This window comes from Rhagoletis pomonella, unplaced genomic scaffold, assembly GCF_013731165.1.
Source record: "Rhagoletis pomonella isolate Grant_MI unplaced genomic scaffold, Rhpom_1.0 Rhpom_scaffold_00006, whole genome shotgun sequence".
NCBI classification, from domain to species: domain Eukaryota; kingdom Metazoa; phylum Arthropoda; class Insecta; order Diptera; family Tephritidae; genus Rhagoletis; species Rhagoletis pomonella.
The window spans coordinates 75,563,036-75,587,553 of NW_023458560.1; the positions used below are offsets into that span (position 1 = coordinate 75,563,036).

Consider the following 24,518-nt stretch of genomic DNA (forward strand, 5'->3'; position numbering starts at 1 on the left):
ACATATGTATGTTTGTTTGTATTTATTTTAGTTGTCCCATAGTATGCATAAGATTTAATTGTTTTGCATTTTCTTTATAAGTTTATTTTTACTTTATACTCGTATGCTACTACAAACATATTTATGTATATTATTAATCAATAAAAACATGCATAATTATCTATGTATACATACATACATATTTATGCCAGTGAATGCAAGTATGAAAATATTTTTATTTTAATATTTATCTTCAATAAAGTTTAGGGTTACGTCATATTACTTGTTTTTACTTGTATTAGTTTAGATAGTTTGAATGAAGAATACTTTTATGTTTTCCCCCAAAATTTCCCAACATGACTTCTTTATTTTGCTCTGTTGCTGGCTGCATGTCCTGTTTTTATGTTTCGATACATAGCATATCACATCAACTTTTCGTTTTTGCAACAAATATTTTTCACTGAGTTTTGGACTTAAAATAAACTCGGTATTTAATTCAAAAAGGGACGGTAAAATTTACTTATATTTATTACAATAAAATCATTTTACTGTTTTAATTTTCAACTTGATTACTCGCATTTTCCCAAATTTAGATACATAGTTATGATTTTTAATTTCATTTACCACTGGATTTTTTGTTGAGTTCTCTATAAAGTTAACAAGAAAACTTGAATTATGAAGGTATTCAATTACATTTAATTAAAAAAAATATTCAAACGGGCGTTTTCGAAAAACCTGTTTCATTGACTTTTGGAACTTCTCCAACAAAGTTTTACTTACAAAACATCAACTTTTTTAACAAAAAATGTTCAAGGTTTATAAGTAGTTTCTAATTCTTTATATTGTACATAAGTACTACATATATATTTAAGTATATACGTACATAGTTTGTAAAAGACGTATAAGTATGTATAGAGTATATGTATTGTATGTATGCATGTATGTAATATAAATAGCTTAGAACAAATGTAGATGAGTATCTATAATATTCGTTAGTTAATGTTAAGAGTTTTACTTCAACGTAATTCCATTGAATGGCTCGGTATGTGTACAAAAAGTGTTCAGGTGACTTGACATATATTTTTTATGGTTTTTATAGAATCTTTGAACTAATTAGATTGTTAATATAACTTGGTTTTTAACATTCAATTAAGTAAACAAATTTAACGTTTGATAATGATAGAATAGCCATTACTGTTGTTTCTGTGAAGTAAAATGTGTTGCATACTTTTAGGCGTTTCATAGATGTTTTAATTTTGGACGATGCACACGAAGTGAACTAATGTAAAAATCTTTTACCTCCGCCAATCACATAAATAAATACTTTGAGATCCAACTGTTCTATATAAAGTGTGACCTGAATCATCAGGAAACTAATTTTTCCCCGATTATTAAAACAATATTCATTCCTGCTACCAATCTGTTCACAAAACATCTTATGTTCGCAGCGCTTAAATACCTCAAGACGACACAGCCCAACTAATTCTCAGAGATTTTGTGATCAAGTTCGCCTTAAAGAAGCTTATGGACCATTCCTTGACTATGTTTAACCCTGCAAGATTGAACGTTGAATTTTAGATGGAATTTTGGTATTTTATAATCAAGAGTAAAAAGGAAGTGGAGGAATATTTCACAAACATAAATATTAAATTCCAGTAGTTAATTCCCACCAGCCACTAGCAAGGGTGAGACCAATTAAAATGTTAAGTAAAGAAGCTGCTTAGCGAACTACTTTCGGTTACGTAACCACAAAAATTTAAATTCGCACATTTAGAAGCTAAATAGATCCTTTGTTTCATTTGATATTTCTTTCATATATTTATCCTACATGCGCTGAAAATATTTAATAAGCATTGTTGTTGTTACAGCAGAAAAATTTCCCATAGTGTTTGGGAATGTTGCTGAAGTGACGGGACTCTTGGCCAGATATAAATCTGGGTCGTTCCGGTAAATGTGATAGCATTCTTTACGTCCACTGACCACACTTTCTATAAAACATAGGATCTTAGCAACACCAAAAAAAAAAAAAAACTATATTAATAACGAGCTTCCTGCTTCTATGGACGTTATTTCCTATGCAGTATGTATGTAAGTATTTGTGTACTAATTAGTTTTTTGTAGGTTTTTATTTGGTTTTTTAGTATTTTTTTTGTACCTACTTTAATTTGATTATTTATACAACATATTGCCTACAATAAAGGTTTTATTTTTGCAAGTATTATTAAATAATATCTTTAGCATAGTTATATATATAAATTACTTATTTAAATTATTAATATTATTATTACTTTTAACTAGGAATACAGCTGCACTTGCGCCAAGCCAAGCGTGTGCGCGTGTCTGCAGAGGACGTTGTGCAATACTGCTACAAATTTCCAAGCGTTCTAGCTCGCTGTTGTGATGTGTGGTTTTTGGCTAACTATATGTACGAGTATAAGTATGTGCATTTATGTATGCAGGCTTAGTTAAAATTGGTAATTTAAGCACCTTTATGCGGTGATCAACATATTCAACTGTTGCAGTGCGCTTCACAGCTTACAAAGTATTAACTGAATGCCACTTGAATATTTATAAATTAGAAAGAAAATCGCAATCAATTCAAATTCTTAGAAAGCAATAATTAAATTCTATAGCTGCCACTTAGTCATAGAAAAATGTAAGTTATCGCTTTATACTCAACTACTTATGGTGCATTTAATGTTTCTAACTCAAGATATTTTGTATTTTGCTAATTTCATTGTGCATTAATTAAATTTTGAAAATATAAAAAGTTGAGATGCATTCGTGCGTTCTCGAGCGTACAGCTGTTGTCGCAAACAGATTAATTTTTATTCTAAAAATATAAAGTGCACTTCAAAAGTGGCCTTTCTCTTGATTCTTGTTTGAATTGTATGTTTATTATGTAGTATGTATTTTTTGGAGCAAATGAGCATGGATATTGAGATTTATTTTTGTAGTTATCTTTTCTTATGTGCGGTTTGAACATTTTTGCAGCAGTGATTGTTAAAATCTTTAAGATTGTTCAATATGTTTTAAATAAGTAGATCATTTATTTTTTTGGTTTTCATTTGAATGCAATTGACGGAGTATACAATACATATGTATGTAGGTGCTAAACAATTTTGTGTAGTATTTTAAATATCCAGGGCGTATGCTTTGTATAGCCATTCTAAAAGCAAATCATTCGGATTCGAGTACTCGGCACTATGAATTTGTATTAGTCTGTGTCTGCTTTCGAATCGCATTGAGTTTCAAATCGCAATACAGAGAAGATGCTCAGTATTTCAGTTTACCTTGATTCAAACGTTCAATCTTGCAGGGTTAAACTTAGTTTGAAAATTTCAAGGAATTTAAAGGTCGCTGAAAATCTCATCTAATTACTATTAGAGAAAATAATATCGACTCAACGCCACTACTGTGCTGGGACTCAATCATTCCAATTTGACGCACTCATTTAATTTCCCCAATTATGCTCATTTGTTCCAAACTAAACCTAAGGTAGACAAACATAGGTAGCTGTGTGCAAAACAAATAATTTAATACTCAGTATATTTTAGGTAAGTATAAGTTAAACCTGACGGCTGCCTTGGTTTGCTTTGGGCGTACTTTATCCCCTCCGAGGGAGTAAAGTTGGCATCATTCTGCACGATTATTCACTTATTTTAAGCTTCCACAACATCCGTCAGTTTTCACTTATGTATATCTAACTTAATGTTGATATTATTCATAAATATGGTCCTTAGAACATAAATATTAGAATTATTAATGAATAATAAAATCAAGTTATATTGACTACAGTCACTTTTATGCGTTTGTGTGCAGTGTCTTTAGTTTACGAGCGGAAGTAAATGTTTTTCGTACGATGATTACAGCTGCTTTCGGCGAAAGAATTGCTGTCCGTTGTTCTTTTGATGCTTACAATTGTTCAACCATCGTACCAATATCTTTTCGCTGAAATTTATTGAATAGTATACAAATAATATATTGATGAGGTGAATATAACCAAAGTGTGTTAGAAAATACAAATATGTACCTTTTGAAGTGACACGTGACAGTGTTACAGTTTACATAAAAATGACTTTATAACTTAAGCAATGTATAAACTAAGGCTAAAAGTTTACGCTGCACGCTTATTTTATGTTAGAATTGATTCTGATTGCTGCCAGTCGGGTTACGTGTTGAGGGCCGTGACGAAAACGATTTGCCGCTGCTGCCGAGTTGTGGTGGCATCGACCGACGTGCAAAGCGCGTTTCGCTGTGATAAACAAAAATTTTTTAGAATTAATTATAGGATCGAAAATTAGTAAATGAAACATACAGAATCAAAAGTATTCTGTGTAAAAGTGCAGAATAAAATATTGTTATTGTTTAGGAAGACATTTAAGATATGTGGTACATATGTATGTAACTATATTTCTCTGAGGGAACAGCGCATGCAGCATATTTTATTTAGTACAATTTTATTTATACCCCTTCCAAAAAAATTTGAAAACCTGATGCAAATTTTATCAACGGCCTTTTAAATTTGTTAGCACACAGACGTACATATTTTTCATAAACGAAATAAATGTTTTTACGCCTTTTATAAACTGCTTATAATTTAAATAATATTGAATATTCAAGGTACAGTGTTTAAGTTTATGGCCAATAACCGAGAATTCTTAATATTGTTGTGCGTGTGGCATTTATACAAAACATGCTTTACATAACAATTTTTTCCAATATATTATTTAGCATCATTTCAGCTTGTCAAAATTTTTTTTGCGGCTTACCAATTCGGAGCACAGCTCCAAATGTAGAATTGTTGGTATTGTTAAACGTAAGACGGACACTATTATAACTAACACACATAAAAAAAAAAAAGCAACAAATGGATAGCAAGCACTAAGCACAAATTTGGACGCGGTTACACTAATATTTTTCCAATATAAAATATCGAATTCAGTGACAGAATTTAGAAAAAAAAATCAACTGCGGTTTGTCGGCTTGATTGTAGGGCATCTGTGTGTTTTGATTTGTCTAGGCATATACACTTTAAGTTTAGCTTAACGCCGCAATGGAACCCACCGATCGATTTCCATTTCCTCCATGCGTTGAGTCAATTCAATTTTCTGTTGGACGGCCAAACGAAGTAGCTGATTCAATGTTTTCTTTTCCTCCTCAGCGGCTTCTAATTTGCGATTCAGGTCATCTACCTGTGTAACGTATTCCTCGCAGCGCGCAGCAAACATGGCGCGTAAGCCTAAAAGTAAAGGTATCTCGATGAAAAATAATTAAATAATATGGCAATTTAATTTTATCTCTTGAATGATAAGCAACGAAATTTCACTCTCTAGTTAAGTTAGGACGCTTGCCGCAAGACACAAACGAATTCCTTAAAACTCCTTTTCCCTATTCGCTACCTTGTATTCACCATAACTTACTTGAGAATGTTGCCGCATCTTCTTTAAGTATCTTCAGTTCATTGCGCAACTTGGCCATTGTTTCGCTGACCACTGTCTTCTCATTCTCATATTTCGATTTGAGATTTGTGAGTGCCACTTCGGCGGTCTGCTTATTTGATTTCAATACAGTACGCAATGTAGCGATTTGGTCACGTTTGAGTGATAACAGGCCTTTGAGACGTACAATTTGTTCTTGCAACTCTTCGACCTCTTCGCGGTTATATTTGTCAGCTGCAGTAAAAAAAAAAATGTAGAAATACATAATTTATTTTTCTAAAAGATAAAATAAGAAAGAATTGTGCATCACCTTCGGAAACATCTCCGCGCACTTTGTTTTTGTTGTGCTCAATGGTGTGCTCGACAGCGGTTTTCAAATGTTTAATTTGATCACTTACTGTGTCTACATACTTTTTAATTTCCACAGAATCTGCAAGCCCTTGCAAATCTTCAATTGTGTGGGAGCGGGAAGCGAAAATATCGGATTTGAATTGTGACTGTATGGCAGTAAGCGAATCGTTTTCAAAACTGAAATAAAAAAAAGTTAGTACCACTGGGCCACGTTACGAAAGTGAAACTTCTTTTCATTTAAACATTTCCCATTCGTTTCAAAACTCGCAACACCTCTTCGCATGCCCTCTAAACTCCAATCAATCGCTATAATAACAACAACACGCTACATCGCAAATGTAAATTTTTTTCGTCACGAATTTTTAATTCACCACCGGTGCTAAAGAAGTTTCACTTCAACAATTCAGAAAAGATTTGCAAAAAAACTACCATAACACCATATACCTCATGTCATCGCTCTTGGGATCGAGCATTATACGTGTTGGTATCTCGCCGTTGACGGTGCAAACGAGATGATACAGCTGCGCCAAATCATCGCTTAAGGCCACCAGAGTGGAGCGAGCCGAACCCAAACTTTGTCCGGCATTTTGTGAAATACTTGTGAGTGTCTGCACATCACTTTGTAGATCAATTGATTTTTGCTCAGTTGCGAGCAATTTATTTTTCAAATTTGTGACTTCATTGCGGAGAGTGGTCATTGCGTCGGTGTAGTTGAAACCCTTCTGTAGCTCAACCAAATCAGTCTTGAGACCGTCAATCTCCTTCGAAGAGAGTGTGAACCAACTGTTATACTGGGATAGTATATCCAACAGTTGTTGTCGTACATTTTGCTCGTCGTTGCGCCGCTTCACCGCTTCTATGGAAACGTCTTTGATATCCAGCTGTTTCTTCAGCTGTAGTAGAGCATCCACATGTGCGGTGAGGAGCGCCAGACGAGCCATGAAATTTTGTATTTCATTTTGTGATTTATCCAAACTGGTTTGTGCCTCTAGTAAATTCGCTGTGAGTAGAATTTTCTCGTTTTCAATGGACTCCAATTGTTTTTCCAATTTCTTCAGCTCATTTAGATGCACTTCAGAGAATAAATCACATTTTGTGCCATCAGTTGCATTCAACTCTGTGGTCAAATCGGCTTCAAGTCGTTTCAAAGCCAAATTTTCCTCTTCACCATCGCTATTTGCGCTGATATTGTCGTCCATATTGCTGCGCAGATATGCTAGATTGCTTATCTTGTACATGGACTCACGATTCAAATGGCTATCCAATTCTTTCTTGAGAGCATACTTTGCCTCACGTTCGCACTGCGCCAAAAAATAGTTAAACAATGTGTAAAGTTTTTCTTTTTATAAATTTGCTCATATTGAAATATTAAAGCAAAGTTTTCAACTCACCTGCAAAGCCTCCAAGGCTTCTTCCATTTGTTTTTCAGCTATCTTTTTTAGATTAGCCAATTCATCGACTTGTGAGTTTAAAAGTTCCACCTCCTCGGTGAGGCGACGTATCTCGTGTTTGGCACCTTCAAATTCCACCTGTTAGGAAACATTTAATGTTTCACTCCCAGAACCATTTAGTTTCTCAACGATTTCGTTTACCTGCGAACTCCTCAAGCTTGACACCTGTTTTTGCAGCGATATGTTTTCTTCTTCCAGCTCTGTGTATTCCGTTAGCATGCGTGTCTCGCGAAACTTTAGGTCCTTTAACTCGGCCTTGAGTCGCAACTTCTCGGCCTCGTTATCCGACTTGTCGCGCCCAATGTCGGCATTCTCTTGCAGCATACGATCGCGTTCGTTTCGCACTCGCTCCAATTCGTGACGCAGCTGTTTCGTCTCATTTTCCAAGTCTAATATTTTACTGTTCAAACTGGTTTCGAGCTCTGCGGTTTCGCTGAGCAGTGACTCCTCCTGTTCGATGCCTGTTTTTGTGGTGACCTTCTGTGAAGTTTGAAATTTTGCAAGTGCCTGAAATGAACGGTGAGAAATATTTGTTTATGAAATGGTAACATCAGAAAAGTAAAAATATTCAAAAAAAATTATTAAATTATTCATAATTTTTTGATTTATTAGCCAATTATTTTAATGAGAATTATAAATAAAATTAAGTGTCTTATATTTTCATTTCTTTATTTATATGTACATACATATGTATACGTTGATATTTCACCTTCAATCTGAAAGCACATTCAGGGACTTAAGGCCTTTATGGCCTCATTATGCCTTGGAAGATAATAGGAACCAGCGCAATACAAAACAAACAAAGAGGCCTAAGTTCGGACGAAACCGAACTTTATATACTCCTTGCGCGTATTTAATATCGTTTATTGCTTTTTAATAAATAAGTTTTATATGAAAAGTAGGCATGATTTTTATAAGTCAAAATTTTCAACATCTTGTTTAGTTGATTAAAGAAATGAGATGCCAGCGCCTCTGCAGTTTTGTTTTCATTCCAAAGTCCTGCCTATTGTAAGCTCAGTTTGTCGAAATCAACCTTCAAATCACTACTTCAATCACTAACTTGAAGAAACTTCGCTTAAGATAACACACTTCTAACTGGGGCTATTAAAAAGTATCGTGATGTCTGTTTAATCATTTCATACTGTTTTTGATGAAAATAAAGAAGTTCGAAAGTTTCCCTTCTGTGATCTCTGTTGATGAAAGCTTGGGTTGTCTTGTTTTAAGACGTGGATACTGGCATAGAAAATATTGAATCCAAGGCGTATGCATAAGCGCATATACATAAGTAAAATTTACGTTTATTATTTTGTTATTGCTTTTTGGTACTTCAGGATGTCAAAACGAGAGAAAATGGAAGATAACTTCATTCTTTCAACGCCAATAATTAATTGGCCGTGTCTCAACCTCGCGCAACTTTAAAACAAAATTCTCGATCTCTGTGTATACTAGATTTGCTGCCCTATTTAAGGCAACGATCTCTGCTTTAAATACACTGACTTTTTCATCTTTGAACCATCTATGTTAAACAGTAAATTATTATCAAAATTTAACTCAGCTTTGAATGCCAGAACTATCTCAAAATTCAAACGTTATCCCACTTTCTGATTAATGCGAAACGCAAAATAGTTTCATACTGAAATACATACATACTTACTTACATACTTAAAATGCAAGCTGGTGGCGACGGAAGTGATACTGCCTTATCTTGCTCGCAGATATAAAGTATAATCATGCATTTAGCGACTGTATAACTCATATGTTTAGATGTACTAGTCTACATACATACCTATGTATGTATGTACTCAAGCATATGTCGTTTTATAACAGATATCGCAGCGTAATTGGATTTCAAATTGACTCACATTGACAGTGAATAGTGTATGCTGAACGGTGGGCAGGTCACAGTGCCGTCATTGTTTGTTACAAGCGTGGCGGAATTGCAGGTGTGGCACACACTTATTTAGTGGTATAACCACACATGCCACTGCAAACTCCGACATGTGTGTCGACTTTTGTAAGCAATTCCTTACACATAATATGACATTTACGAGCGCTTTATCAACAGATTCCTCTGCTGCATGCCATCTCTCTTCCGGCATGTCACTACACTACTCCTAGCACTATACACCCCGTATCAATATGGCCCCAGCCTCCCAGTCTTCAGTGGCGCATGGCAAACAGCGTGCAGTGCCAAAGTTTATTACATGCTTATTATACACACACACACACATATGCATAAAAAAGTAAACGTACTTGTGTGGGTGTATGCACATAAATACATACATACATATGTATGTATGCCGACGAGTGTACTTGCGTGTTTGCCTGCCTCTTTACAATTACTACATGCAATATTTGTCCAATGTGGCAAATCTCAGCCGGCAACGTTCTGTGTGCTGCGACCCGCTCCTTAAATGCCCATACATAGCTTTTACCACGTGTCTCCACACAGTCACTCACCGCTACTGCAGAGCCTCAACTACCCTGCAAAAATTTGAGGACCAGGTGGTCCACTGGGTCGTAGTTTTAAAGTATGTGCAAATGGACCAGGTTGCATACTAGGAACTTGTTATGCTGACCTGGACCACTTCAAACGTACAAACATGATATATGTGCGGAACACCACCTCTTCGTGACCCATCGGCAATATGATTCGGTTGCCGAATGTGCCATGGTCCAAAAGGAGTAGTTTTCTAGGTGGTCCCGTGTTATGCAGCGGTGGACCAGAAGTGGTCCTATGTTATGTAGCGTTGGACTAGAGGTGGTCAGGTCCAATGACATCGCAATGTTAATGTTACCATTTTTTCTCCATATATTTGGACCATTTTGGTTACTAGTGTTGGTTACAAGGTAGCGTGGTCCTGTACTAATTCTTAACCTAGTCCCACTTTTTGCAGGGTACTGTAAATGGCATCCATTCAAGTGTGCACATTTGTATGTACTTACATACACATACATATGTACATTAGAGTGGTCAAAAAAATTTCATCCTAGAAAACAGGGCACCCCCTAATTTTTTTCCTTTTGATATTTGTAACATCTATACCAACATTCAGTGCTCAATGACCTTGAAATGCGTTGCTGGATCGCTATGAAACTGGCAAAAATATTGGTGATTTTTATAAAAAGCGACTGTTGCCATGACAACTGAAGCTTGCGATATTTTTTTAGATAATTTAAATTTGAAATATTCTTAGGTTACTTACCGAATTTTTTAATTAATATACGTACGCAATACTTCTACAGTAAAATATGGGCATCGGAAACGTAAAGTTTGATACCAGCACCTTTTTCGGTAAGAGAAAAAATTTTGGAAGGTGCCCCAAATATTAGTTTAGTTTAGTTTAATTTACTTTATTTAACACTCGAAAAAAATTTTTTGTGGACCACTCTAATGTACGTACATAGCTTGCTTGCACTTAGCCAAGTTCGTGTGTACCCGCAGTGAAATCAACAGAAACTAGCAAAATAAACCAGTAAACGGCAACAGTTCTAGAGCTCAACCCTCAGTATATCCAGTAAACAAACTTAGCTATTTTTTTTACCAAGTTTGGTCCCCACTAGTTGGACTAGTGTTGCAAGCAACGCTTTTTCGGTAATTAGGGTGTTGTGCAGCTATTTAATGTGGTGAAAATTATTTAAGCACTGGAGAGATTTATTCACATGGAATTGGAGATAGGGCTGATAGATTTATTTTAAATAAATTGTGAATCTGCGAAAATATCTTTTCAGCGGATGAATATACTTTTTAACCTTTTTCCCGAAAATTTACATACAGGCTCGAAAATATGCGAGTAACATTAGGTTTGTATAGTAACTTCTCCAGTAAAACATTGCAGCGAGAGCGTAAAAGCAAAATAGAGCGTAAAATTGAGAAGAAGAAAAAACTAGCAGAAGAGGTTATTGAACACAAAACTAGCAAAAACTTGCAAGAGAACAGTTGTTGCACTGCTTTGACAATCTGCTGTAAACATTTTACTATTTATAAATCAGTTTTAAACTCTTTGCTTTACACACAAGAACTTACACTGTCCAGTACATCATTAATATTATGATTTCCACTTATTTTACTTTTGTTTGTGCCAAGGCGAATCAATATAAGGTGATAGCAGGAGTACAAAAACAAAAATTTACATGTATTTTGTTTTTGCTTTGGCGGCATAAACTGTCAAAACCTGTAAGTGTGTGTAGAAATTCAAACAAAATTTTTCAATTTGATATCAGAAGCCGTGCGGCGAAACAAATACACAAAATCAATTGAGCTAGTAACACCACTTTTTATATATTCTTTTGACATTTATTCTTCTTCTTCTGCTAGCTAATTTCTGATAGTAAAAATTTCACTAGCAAGAATTTGCAGCTCTCTCGTGTTGTTACGCTCTCGATTCAGTGCTCTCTTGCAAATTTTTTGGGTTATCATACACTTTTCCAGTAAAATTGTGCAGGTTCCAGTACAAATTAGTACTGACTATTGGTAACTATACAAACCTATTCAAATATCGTCGCCTGGATGGAAAATTGCCGGAAGCGTCATTTTGACAATTTGTGGTTTTTGGATATCTTCTTTAGTTTCCGACTAATTGACTAAAATTTTTTCGGTTATTTGGTACAAATTGCGTTAGTATTGCTGTCGTACTAAACTAATCAAGATCTTTCAAATAGAGTTATCTGTTCTTCTTTAGTTTCCGACATATTCAGCTTTATCATGAGTTTCATTTTCTAGAACCGGGACACTTTTCGTTTGCGTGTGTTCACTACAGGTGGATGAAAAAATTGTTGGCGAAATTTTGTTCGGGCGAAACTCACGATTAGGCTGATTAGTAAAAAGTATGGTTAATTTATAAAAATTGTTATCACATTTTGGCGTATATCACTAAAACTGACTGCAAATTTTTTGACAAATGTCGTATACGACAAAATTTTATTAAACTCATAAATGGTTGACACTAAACTAAAAAAAATAAGATAATTTAAGAATTTCATGAACTAGTACATAGCATTCTCCGACACTTTGGAGAAAATCTGTAGTCGTGTTTCTGAGAAATTGCATTCCAAACTTCAATCGTGAGTTACCGAAAGTAACTTGTGACAATCTTTTATCCAGGGATCTACATAAATTATAATTGTCATTATTTTCGCAGTTGGAGTATATGCCAGACGAGTAACAGGTATATACATACAAGGATACCTAAATTAGCGCGTTGAACTTGTATATTTATCTCTCCAACGCATTAATTCTATATACGTAGGTACTAGACCTCTGCATGAGTCGATTCTAATTTCAAGCCAAAGAGAGTACAGTTGAATTGTGTATTCTATTTCAAGTTCAAAACACCCAGCGTTTTGAATTTTGTATTTTATGAATATTCATTGCGTTTCAAGTTTTCTAACTTCATATAGAATTATATAAATGAATGAATGAAAAACCTTAAATTTATTCATACTCAAATTTATTACAATTTATGTGATATTTTGTGTTTAGCATCGAAAACGAAAAAAAGAATGGAAAGTGTAGAGGAAAATGTAAATACGTTTAGCTTAAAATGATGTACGTATGTATGTATAGTGAATCTACATTTCGGTCCATTTAATAATGATAATGGTATATGTTTATAATAACAACACTCCGCAAGCGCATTATTGCAAAGTGCCGGCATCAAGAAGAAGCTCCACAGTGGAGAATACACACTGAGTCAAAAAAGAGGTCGTAGCAAAGTTTGGGAGATATTTTCTAATGTTAAAAATAACTCTGGCGAAGAGTTGCCCGATATTGTATCATGTAAAAGATGCTACAGCATTTACAAATTTACGGGGTGCACGTCAAATATTGTAAGACATAAATGCTATATTAGCAGCGTTCCTTATCTCCCAGAAATAGTCAGAAAAAGTCCGAAGTAGTCCGATTTAGTCCAAAAAGCGTTCCTTAACTCGGAAATGACAGCAAAAATGAAAGAGCAACAGTCAGTGAGAGTGACTCTCATCAGTCCGAAGTAGTCAGATTTAGTCAGAAGAATTTTTTCTGGCAAAATCTTGAAAAGTGTCAAACTCAACTGAATTTAAATTAACGGAAATTAAAGAATACGCTAAAAGTGAGAATAATCTAAAAAGTAAAAGAAATGAATTGAAATTGGAAGAAGGCAAAAAATAATTGATATAGCAAGTGTTTATTGTGCTTGTGCTTGTGTGAATGTGTTTTGTACGTACATTTCTGTTCTTATTTGACGTTAGTTTTGTTGTTGCCATTCTTTGGACTAAAAATTTGGTTTTTTGCGTTCCTTTACTTTTCCTGTTATTCTCTTTTAGTGAGCGCATTTTGCTTACGCTCTGGCATTTTGACACTTTTCAGATTTTAGTCCAAAAAGATAAGGAATGAACCTCTTATAAATACCCATACTGTGGATCAGGAGATTCAAAGTTATTCAAACCTAAATGTTACGTTCACTGCTGACTTCGACTGCCTTAAATGGTGGTATCTGAACAAAAAATTTTTTCCAATTTTATACAAAACGAGCTGCAAAATTTTCTGTATACCCGCAAGTAGCGCGGCTTCTGAAAGAGCCTTTTCAGATGCCAGAAATTTAATAACCGAAAAACGTTGTACTATTGCTCTTAACCCAGACAATGTAAATAAAATAATGCTTCTGCATTCAAATATAGAAATATAAATATACTATATGTTGAAACCAATTCTATTCTTATCTAATGACTCTCTTTTATGGCGCATACAAGTACAAAATATGTATAAGAAAAGTTCAATAAATACAAGGAAATGTAGGTATTTAGATTTATAAAAATAAAAAAAATTCCATCATATTCACTCAATTTGTTTTCACATCGTTTGAATATTGTAATGTCGACAATCATACCAGCAAAGCTATTCATTTAAATTCAATAAAATTCAAACCCAATCACATTCATTTAATTTCAATATGAATGATTCATTTGCCGTTTAGAATGGATTCATGCAGCCCTCTAGTAGGTACCAACGCCTGACAAAGTTATGTCTAAATTTCATAATGGCTCTATGACAAAATATTCATGGAATGTATTCGTAGATTTTTATTTACTTCATTTCATACATTAGCATTGATGGTTTGTTTTTCATACATAAGTATTGATGTTTTTTACTAAATACCAGGAATAAATATTTAATAAAAAACTATTTCATTTAAGCTTAACCAACTTTTAGTTGCTCGGAGCTAATTTTGGAACGCTTCACGAAATATTTTCATAGACAGTAAATGCAACCCTGGGTGCATCATTAACGAGCTGAAAAGCCAAACAAATGAAAAAATTCCATCTGAACCAATACTCCCTAAAATTATAAAGCAAAACAAAAACCATTTTTTCCAATTTATGCACTGTTATTTTTATTATTGCAATACAATTTCGCAGCTCTTCAAACATTTTCCACATTATGCTTTTAGGGCTAGTAGTTTCAGACTCCATTTGCTCGTTTTTTTTTCAATTCTGAATTTAGGCTAGGCTTCATGGGAACTTACTGTGGGTGCAAACAGACCACATTTTGTAAACTGAATTGTGATATTTAATTTTATTTTATAATGAAAAATGAATTTAATGTGCAATTTTTTAAGTTTACTAGATGTAAGACAACTTTTAATTTTCTTTATATATTGCATGCTTTAGTTTTAATTCTGTTTAAGTTAAGTTGTAAAGGTGAAAATAGGCCTCCTGGGCAACCGAGCACATTAAAAAAAAATCGGTAATGCGCGTAAAAGCATACCTCACAAGTGGTGTGGAAAATGCAAGAACAAATATAAATGGAATAATTTTCGAAATTATGAAATGGTTATTGGTATTTTCCATCTCAAAGGGGGTGATTAATTTGAACGTTATTTAAGCTGGCTTTACACGGTCGATTTTTGTCGTTTAACCAAAACCTACCCGCGTAAATTGCAATTCAACCGTAAAATGTAAGCGTTTTGGCTAGTCGATATCTTAAGTAAATTTTCCAGTCGACAGAAATCGACCCGTGAAAAGGCAACTTCAGGATTTTTTTAATTTTCTTTTTTTTTTTTTGCTTGGGCATCTTTTGAAGAAGTGCCAAATTATATTGTCTACTTAAATACAAAACAACAATTTCTTTAAGCCATCTTGTGCAGCAATTTGATGATCTTATCCTCACGGCTACCGAAATCACCAACCTCAACGTAGTGATTAGCCTTCTTGCGCCAGCCTCGGGTTGATGTGTTGAGCTTGAATAGCAACAGGAAGTTGGGGGCTTTCTTGAAGTGAAGTGAATCAACGCACTGAATTTCATGCGCCTCGCGAAATTTGCGTTCGATCCCAAAGCAGAGATTGGGACACGCTTGACCATTCCACGTTTGTACATCAATTCACAAACTGATTTAAGATTTGGATAACCCCATATAGGGGGTTCGGCATACATAGCATATTAATGGTTGCCTTGCTCAATTTGATGAACACACCGTTTTAATGTGGCGAAGACAGAACTGTAAAACTACGCACTTTTTGTGCAACTTTGTTGATACCGCGGATGCGGATCACAAAAGCCAATTTGGATTTTTCAGGCCCGTCGAATTGGCCGCATTTCTTTGCCAAACAGCGTTACTCCATCTCACGGCGTCCATCACGGAGTTTTCTTGTTTGATATTTCTCAGCATGCACCAAGTTTTCACATTTACGGAGTGCAATCACAGCAGAGCGCTTTAGTTTACGTTTGATCAGGGTAGCAATTTGCTGATCTGCTCTTGCTGAACTGCAGCTTCGGCTCGGGGACAGGAGGCAGCTTCCTGGAAGGTTGTCTGCCCTTTGCTTGCGGTTTCTTACCGGCCCATGATGGCAGTCATCTTAACTTGTTACTTAGCACGTTGAAAAGGCGAAAAAAAGTTCGCTAAATGTTTGGAGCACATCGTAAATGAGCCACTCGATTTATAACATTTCTATAAACAATTTAATTAAATACTTTTTATACATAGATATGCTGCAACCATGCACTTTCCCAAATTCCATCCTGTTTATCGGCATAATTTTCCAAATATGCCTGCTACTTCATTACTAAATTTTCCAACTGCGCCTTCTTTGTTGGCTCGACATATCCTAAAAAGACAAATTTACATTAAACAATAGAAATCACAAAAATTAGCAAATAAAATACTCGCTTTGTTTTGTTTTGTTGTCAAATTTCTGAGAAATGCGAATTCGCCACGATGCGATACAGAAAGAACAATGACCAGGGATGTAATTTTAAGTACATCTATTATTCAGTGGCAAGGCGCAGAGCGTTCGGGGCAGCAATATTAATTTGTACCAAATATAACATTAAACGGTGGTTCTAATACATTTTTTGATATTATTAACCAGAGTACATACATTATATGGTATTTCTTTCAAAATTAATGTACTATATGAACTTTTTTTTCAAATATTTCTTAAGTTTCTTTCATCAGTGCTGAAAAGCAACCATGCGTGTAAGAAATTGTGTGCTACCTAAAATTTCACCTGTGGAAACTTTATCCCCATAAAGGACTTCACCACAGTTTTTTTTCTGGATATACTGAGGCTCAACCTGCCGGCAAGTGCCCATGCACACCCATAAGCTCTCATGCTTACATCCTTATAAACTTGCTCATTTATTCATGGAATTCGTGTATTGTCCTGCCTGAGATTGTGTAAGTTTTTCTTAGCGCTTATCAGCATGTTTGTATGTATACGACTGTGTTTATCCTGCCCCCAACTGTTGTTAGTTAGGTAGAAATTTATACGCTTACTGCCATCCCTAAATTGGCGCGTCAAGCGCCAAGCAACTGTCAAAAATCCTCATGCCCATACAATTTGTATGAAGCATCCCACAATAACGCGGCGCTTACGCCGAGCAAATGGAAGGGACGGCAGTTACTTTGGGACTCACATACATACTACATATGTATGTATGTGCGTAGAACAGTAGGGTGGATCACTCCCCATTAAAAAAAACTGTACTGTTTTTCCAACTGAATTATAAAATGAGTTATACTTTAAGACTTTCCCAAAAATATTTCCGAATAATATTAAGATTTACGTGAGCTCAACCGATTTGAAAATCGCTGCAAAACCTAGTTTCTTCTTAGCGATTTTGGCAGAGTTCAACAAAGTACGCCACTAGTTTCTCTTCCGTGCCAACTGACGCCAATTGGAAATGTCAAGTGAAGCCAAGCACTTCTCCTCCCTCTTCCTCTGCTACCAGCAGCGGGTTCCGAGTTGAATACTTTCCGAACTGGAGCGTCGGTGTCCATTCGAACGACATGGCCAAGCCAGTGGAAGTTTTTGTTATTAATAAAACTAGTTTTTAAAATTTTTTTTCCAAAAAATCACCTCAGATTATAGAAAAGTTTTAGCTTAAAAGGTTTGCATAAAAATGTTTAAAAATTTCATCAACCGAACCAAAAAAATCGCCTTAAGTAGCATAGTCCATAGTAAACACACAGAAGCGAAAAGTGAACGATTTCGGGCGAAAATTAAACTCATTATAAGGCGGGTGAGATTTTGAAATCGGTCCAGCTCACGTAAATCTTAACATTTTTCCAACACATTTTGGCGGAAGTCTAAAATATAATAAATGTTATAATTCCGGTGGATAAACACACAACATTTGTTGGTGAGACACCCTAGTGTACATACATATGTATGTACGTTGCACAAAAAAGTTTGTCGGCGGATTTGCAGTTACATTGTTGATTGTTGGCAAGCTGAAATTAAGCCAATCCATTTTGGCCTTAGTGTTGGAAACGCTCATTCAAGTCGTTGCTGTTTCAACGAAAACGCTTCCAATAGTGACTGGCTTTTGGTTGGTCTTTTTATCATTTCACAGCTCGCCACATGAATTGTTCTTTAATATGAATCCCTCAGAGAATGCATACATACTATATCGATGGCTGAGTGGAAGATCGACCTATCTCGGCTGCCAGTTCGAAAACGCTCTATCTCAAAAAACTTTTCAAGAACACCCTATTTCAGAATTTTATTGAAAAACACCCTATCTAAAAAATTCGGTTCAAAAACGCCCTATCTCACTTCAAAATGTATTGAAAATATTCTGATATAGGGCGTTTTTGAATCGGCAGCTGAGATAGGGCGTTTTTGAAACGAATTCTGAAATAGGGCGTTCTTGAAAAGTTTTTTGAGATAGAATGTTTTCGAACTGGCTGCCGAGATAGGTCGATCTTCCACTCAGCCAACGATATGTAGGTATGTATTTAAGTTTAAAATGTCTTTTCAACGCAGATGTGGGAGGCCTACCTTAACGCATTCCTTACAGCCGTGACTGTGACTAGGCCGCCCGGTTGCTGCTGCCGCTGCTGCTGCTGCTGCTGCTTGTGTCTGTGAAGCTGAAGTGTTTTGGGTGCAATAAATGTCTTTTGTTTGTTTTAGTTAATTAAACTTTGCTGTTGTTGGCAGATTGAGGTCATAAAACTACGGATGCCTTTGCTGCCTGCTTTTATTTACTTTGCAAAGAAAATATTCTTATTAGACTGATTTCGGATAGAGGACACATGGAAACAGTGGTTTAGTAGTTTTTCGAGATGTAAATTCAAATAGACATGCAGTTCTTAAATAAATGAATATTTTGATATGTAACAATATGCGAATGTATCTACTTATACTTATGAATGTGTGTAAGAGGACAATACCTTTTATAATAGCCTAAATGTTTAATGTGTACATATATCTCTTTACGTTTTTATGCACTGAGCGCTTTTACGCTTTTCGCATATGCATATAATATTCCTTTATTCATAATATTCCTTTGTTTATTTCATTTACATACCTACATGCATTACATTGTGAAGGATTTAAATTTTTCGTTCAACAGTAAAGTGACTTTTTTCCTGTGTGTTTCTACAAATTACTGAGTATTGAAGTGTGCAACAGTGTTTTCGCATAAGCAGTTAACGCAATTTTTTCAAGGAGAAGGGAGATGGCTTAAGAGGTATGCGATTTATATCCATGGACCTTCATGCGTTTATATAGAAGTTTTAAGAAAAAAAAACAAAAAACTAAATTAAAGCTTCAAACAGAAATAGAGTACATTAGAATTAAAAGCTAAGACAGGTAAGGAATAGATGAATGTCCAAAATAATCGGCTTTGATAGTAGTTTGTCCACCTTGATCTCAATATAAATCCATCGAGAACTTATAACAATTATGGCAAAGAGAGTTCTTCCCCTGGTAAAAATAATAGTTTTATGCAGCATTTACGTTTATTCCTTAAAATTTCGTTACTTTAATAACGACTTCCTAAATCCATCAGGTTCGTAAGCTGGATCATTAAATAAACACGCTCAATTTATTGTCCAACCAACTGCAGCGTTTCCCCAACAGAGGTAGCCGCAGTAAAAGAGGCTTCGCATTGGTTGCTTTCAAGCTATTCCGACAACCATCAGGACTATTCGCTCCTTAATGGTTCGAATTATTTGGGTATCGGATCACAGCAAAATCGCTCGATACTGCATGACCGATGAACTGTCAAGACGGGAAACCTTGAGGAAGTGCTTCCGGAAAGGAATTTCTGGATAGATGGGCATTTAGTAGCTCAGAGGGCGCTGTGCGAATATCTTGGAATGCACGGTGGCTAAAGTCTTCTGGCACGTGTACACCCGAATCGGTCCAAGCCGCTTTTGGGACTTAGCAAGTTGTAACTCTTGCAATTGGTGCAAATTGGTAAGGCTGAATAGCATCAATGGACCTTACTGGAGGATGATGAGGTGGAGTCATCATAACACCTGCTGCTCTGGTTCAAGCACATTGGGTCACACTTTTCCACTCTCCCGATGAGCTTTCGGGAATGGATATCAGTCGCTGGAGGAGCTTTGAGTTGGGGGAAGGAGCGTTTCCCTTTAAGGCGCCTTAGGTGCCAACGTCATATAGGTATGATTCCTTCCAACGACTTTACCCTCTCCTCATAAGGGCATCACAATGGACAGCTTAATCCATGTCTAAGTGTGGCTCTTCCTACGAAGGCGGCCCTCCTATCTAAACTAACCTATACAATTGGTCTGTGTGGCAAAGTAAGTGCAGGGAAAGTAAAATAATTCGTACTAAAAATAGGTTTGTTCATGTAAAAATTATGCAGTAACTTGCTATCAGATCTCCAGTAACTTAATTTCTGAACATTGGCTGACATAGAGAAAAATATCCAAAAAGTACGTGAACGCAAAGCCAGTGACAGTTTGCAAGTTACATGATTCTGACGGACGTGATCGTCCAACGAGCCAGCGTAAGAAGTTTCCCTTCCATGGTATGGCCGGACATACCTAGTTTTTTTTTTTTTGAGAGTCTACACTTGAAGCACGTTTAATTGCAACACTTTTAATTAATTTCTATATCTGGAAATACAAACGGCTAAAAACTCTAGAAGGCATAGAGCCAAACGTCTATGGCCCCCTGGCTAGGATGCTGATGCCTATGGGAAGGTAGCCAAGCATATCTAATGCGGAAGTTTACGTCATCTGCCCAAGAGGAGATAAAACCGTGACTAGGAACTATCGCATACTCAATAACCAGCCACCGAAGAGGGAGCGGATACAAACCCAGTTGGTCCAGCACCCAATATATATTAAATGACCTCAGAAAATAGTGCTGAGAGAACAGCACAGGCGGCGGTTAGCAACACTACGCCAGACAAAGTGTTTACTTTGTTGAAAAAACCTAGGATAAAGTCTTCCTTGCCCATATGATTATCATATGATAAGAAATAGTTTTTTGAGTTGTGTCACTTTTGAAGATCGTGTGCGATATGTATATGCATATTTGGTAAACGAACCTTGTCGCTTATGTGTCTATGCCAAACATGCGTCATTGCATTCTGTAGTTGAATTCAGAAAAATCTTAGGCTCTCGCGCACAGAGGAGGTGAGAAAATGCGGACTTTATAAACTCGAATGTTCTAATTTTTCTTAACTTAATTAGCATATTTCAGTTATAGCGCTAGGTAAATTGATACCTGCAATATAAGATATTTATAGCAAGTCTAATAGATCGTAATTTAGCTATTTATGAGCAGCGTGTGAAAAGCATCATTATGTCTATTTTATTTGTGTTTAAGCAAATGTATCTTGAATTTCTATTTACATGTGGTAACAGGGCCGGATTAAGAAAGTGGTGGTATTTTTTCCTCGCAGGTTGTTGAGGAAAAATAATTCACGTGACCTTATCCCTTATTTCCGTATTCTTTGATATGCCTTAAATCTAGTTTAATACGATTTTTTTAAGGCAAATAAAGATACACGTATTTTTTTGTTTTGGAAAAAATATTTTCACTAAATTACGAGCTTCTGAAAATTATTAAACAAAGTGTGGTTTAAGAGCAAAACGGCAGCAAAATGGTTTTAGTAATGTTTTTAATGCTCTCTCTTACAAAATTTCAAAATTTTAGAAATGATGAAAATTAAAAAAGGCGTCGTTTTTTTTTTAATCAAGACACAATCTTCTCAAAAACATCAAATTTTATTTTCTTGCAAGGCATATCAAACAGGTAGTAACATTAGAGCAAAAACAAGTGTTTTTTCTCAAATTCTTATATACGAAGTATACAAATATGCATACCAAAAGAAAGGGGTTTAATCGCCTTTACAACGATGCCAATTTTTTATAAATCGGTTTGTAATTTTTTTGTTTAAAATATTTTTTTTTATAAAAAACGGTATTTTTTCATTTTAAATGTTTTTTCTGAAATTTTTATATACGAAGTACACAAATACGCTTATCGGAAGAAAGGAGGTTTGATTGCGTTTACAACGATATAATTTTTTTTTAAATCGGTTAGTAATTTTTTTGGTGTAAAATATTTTCTTTTTATAAAAAAAGGTATTATTTCCTCTTAAATGTTTTTTCTCAAATTTTTACGTAAGGGGGTTTAATCATGTTTACAACGATACCAATTTTTTAAAAATCAGTTCAAAGTTGTTTGAAATATAAGGTTTTTAATTTTTCGAAGTCCCGACCTTTAGCAGCAGTAATATAAGTTTGCACAAAATAAGGTTGTATACCATTTAAATAAGAGCAATAGGCGGACTACGTCTATATTTTTTAGTTTTTTAGTAATTTACATATAATAATAAAAAATAATTTTTTACCAAAGGCCCTATTTCGAACTTCGAAGGCCCATATCTCGATATCGGAGGCTAACTTCGAAAAACGGAGAAATTACTTTTTTACCTATGACTCAATCTTAAACAAAAATTGGTTTGGTCCAATACCCAGCCGAGTGCTGTATAGTGTAATATATAAATATTGCAAATTTCCAAGGATATTCAAGGATAAAGTTTTAAAAGGACTTTTTCAACACTTATTCGTTCTGGTGCACCAAGAAATTATTTATTTTTTTAATTCTACAGAATTTTTTCTTTTAATTGATATTGATGTTACTCTACAATGCACCTGTTAAGAGGCTCATGTCTCTAATCCTTGTCTTATCCATGCCTAATCCTTGCTACTTACTTTGATCAGGATTATACAAGGATTCGTGACACGAGCCTTCAACAGGATTAAGGATTTTTTGTTATATTTTTGAGTTGTGTCGTTATTCTAGAGGACCATCGATATGCATATATGTAAATAGCATATCATCATTTAAAGTACAAAACCGCGTATCGTCATTCTGCAAAACCGCGTAACTGACATTGGCTGCCTAAAATTGTATTTGCTCACACAAACTCTTGGCTTAGGATCAACTCGGGAATTAACTGCAGTTGATCCGGATTAAGTCCGAGTTAGTTCGGATAAACGCTGTCGTCTGTTTAAGCTTTAACAGCTAGTTCATGAAAAATGTAAAGGATCAACTCCACACATCAATAACCTGCTTTAAAAATAGTAGATAAAACGGATTCTACATAAATTCATATTTTAAAGCCCGAAACATATTGTTCTTATCTATTTTGTTGTTCTTATCTATTTTATAATTTTCATGTGTGATTGTTTTTAAGCATAAAGCCGTTTGGCGTTAAGCTTAAGTAAATTAAATTAAAAACGAACCAGTCGGATAGTAACTAGATCGCCACCGGTTCAAAAGCAACGAGATGTGAAAGCAGCGAGATGTGAACTTTTAAAAAACAATTTTATTTTTAGAAATCTATATCTAAAATGATGAATTTAGAATTGGTTCGAGACCATAGAAAAAGGGATGCAGAACGAACTAGATCGCATGTGGCGAATCTTGAACTAGTTCGGAACTAGCGAAGCGGGTGGATTGTTTAATTAAAGCTGCATTTTTTTGTAATCGTGCGGCAAAAGAACGCTCAACTCGGGTAAAATTTCCTTTCAGCTACTCAAGCAACCCTGTTGTGATTAGTTCAACGGGATTTAGACACAAAAAACAATATAAATTAGTGATTATGCGAGGTATTTGTGTAATTATATACTTATTTAAAATATAAATCATGAATATACGAAAACAAAAATTTCCCTCTCCACATTTCCATTAACAATTCACAATAGAGCAGTTTTTTCACTTGAAACCTGGCTGAACTCGCATAAATAGCCGAGTTTGGGTTGTTGCTTTGCGTGTATTTCGTCATTTAAGCGAGTGTTCTTTCGTGGACCTTTAAATATATTTTTGCTTAGCGGGTTTTTCGTTCAGATACGCTTTCAGTCTGCACTTCGCAGATTCTTTGTCATAGTTTGGAAATACAAAACTAAAAGTTGTGTTAACATGTTAACATTTTGGGAATTGTAGAAAGAGGGATGCAAAGCGAAGTAGATTACATCTGTCGAATTTAGGACTGGTTTTGAACTATACAAAAGGAAATACAGCGAGGACAATTTCCAATTCCTATGACATCGCCGTGTTAAATTCGCCAGTTGTTTGCATGCAAAAGAGATTTATCGCGAACTAGTAGTTAGTCTAAATGTACTAGAAGCGCACCATTTCAGAACTAGAGATTTTTCCCAAAAGGGTATTACTCTGAACACGTACACAGTTGACTCGCGTGTCAGACGCACCGTGTATACCGCCTAATTAGTTTCTTTTCAAAATACAATACAAAATTCCAAACTTTTTTTTTATTATGAAGATAGTGCCATTAAGTACAGTAACTCTGTTGCATTATTGGCTAGCTAGCAATGATTCTTAACTTACATAAACTGCAGCGAACGCCTAATATGTATATAGCTTTACCTTTAGAAGGGATCAATTCTAAATCCTATATAAACCTTAATAAAGAGTTCTATTTAGCGTTGCCTAGATATCTAAAGTTCTTACTTCCTTTCTATAAAATGCAAATTCAATGCAAGTTTAATTCAATAGTCTTTATTTAACTTTATAATTATCTACAGATATG

At 35.1% G+C, this 24,518-nt stretch overlaps 1 protein-coding gene across 1 annotated transcript in view; it reads right to left on the reverse strand.

Moving 5' to 3' along the window:
• Positions 1 to 162: 162 nt before the first annotated feature.
• LOC118741300 (protein bicaudal D-like) overlaps positions 163 to 24,518 on the reverse strand; it is a 27,576-nt gene continuing 3,220 nt past the window's right edge. Inside the window, exons 2-8 of the mRNA XM_036473234.1 lie at positions 7,364 to 7,729; positions 7,163 to 7,300; positions 6,216 to 7,072; positions 5,731 to 5,948; positions 5,403 to 5,654; positions 5,047 to 5,221; positions 163 to 4,234 (exon numbers count right to left, since the gene is read on the reverse strand). Of these exons, the coding sequence (XP_036329127.1) occupies positions 4,120 to 4,234; positions 5,047 to 5,221; positions 5,403 to 5,654; positions 5,731 to 5,948; positions 6,216 to 7,072; positions 7,163 to 7,300; positions 7,364 to 7,729 (2,121 nt within the window). The 3' untranslated portion in view covers positions 163 to 4,119. The remainder of the gene's footprint in view (positions 4,235 to 5,046; positions 5,222 to 5,402; positions 5,655 to 5,730; positions 5,949 to 6,215; positions 7,073 to 7,162; positions 7,301 to 7,363; positions 7,730 to 24,518) is intronic.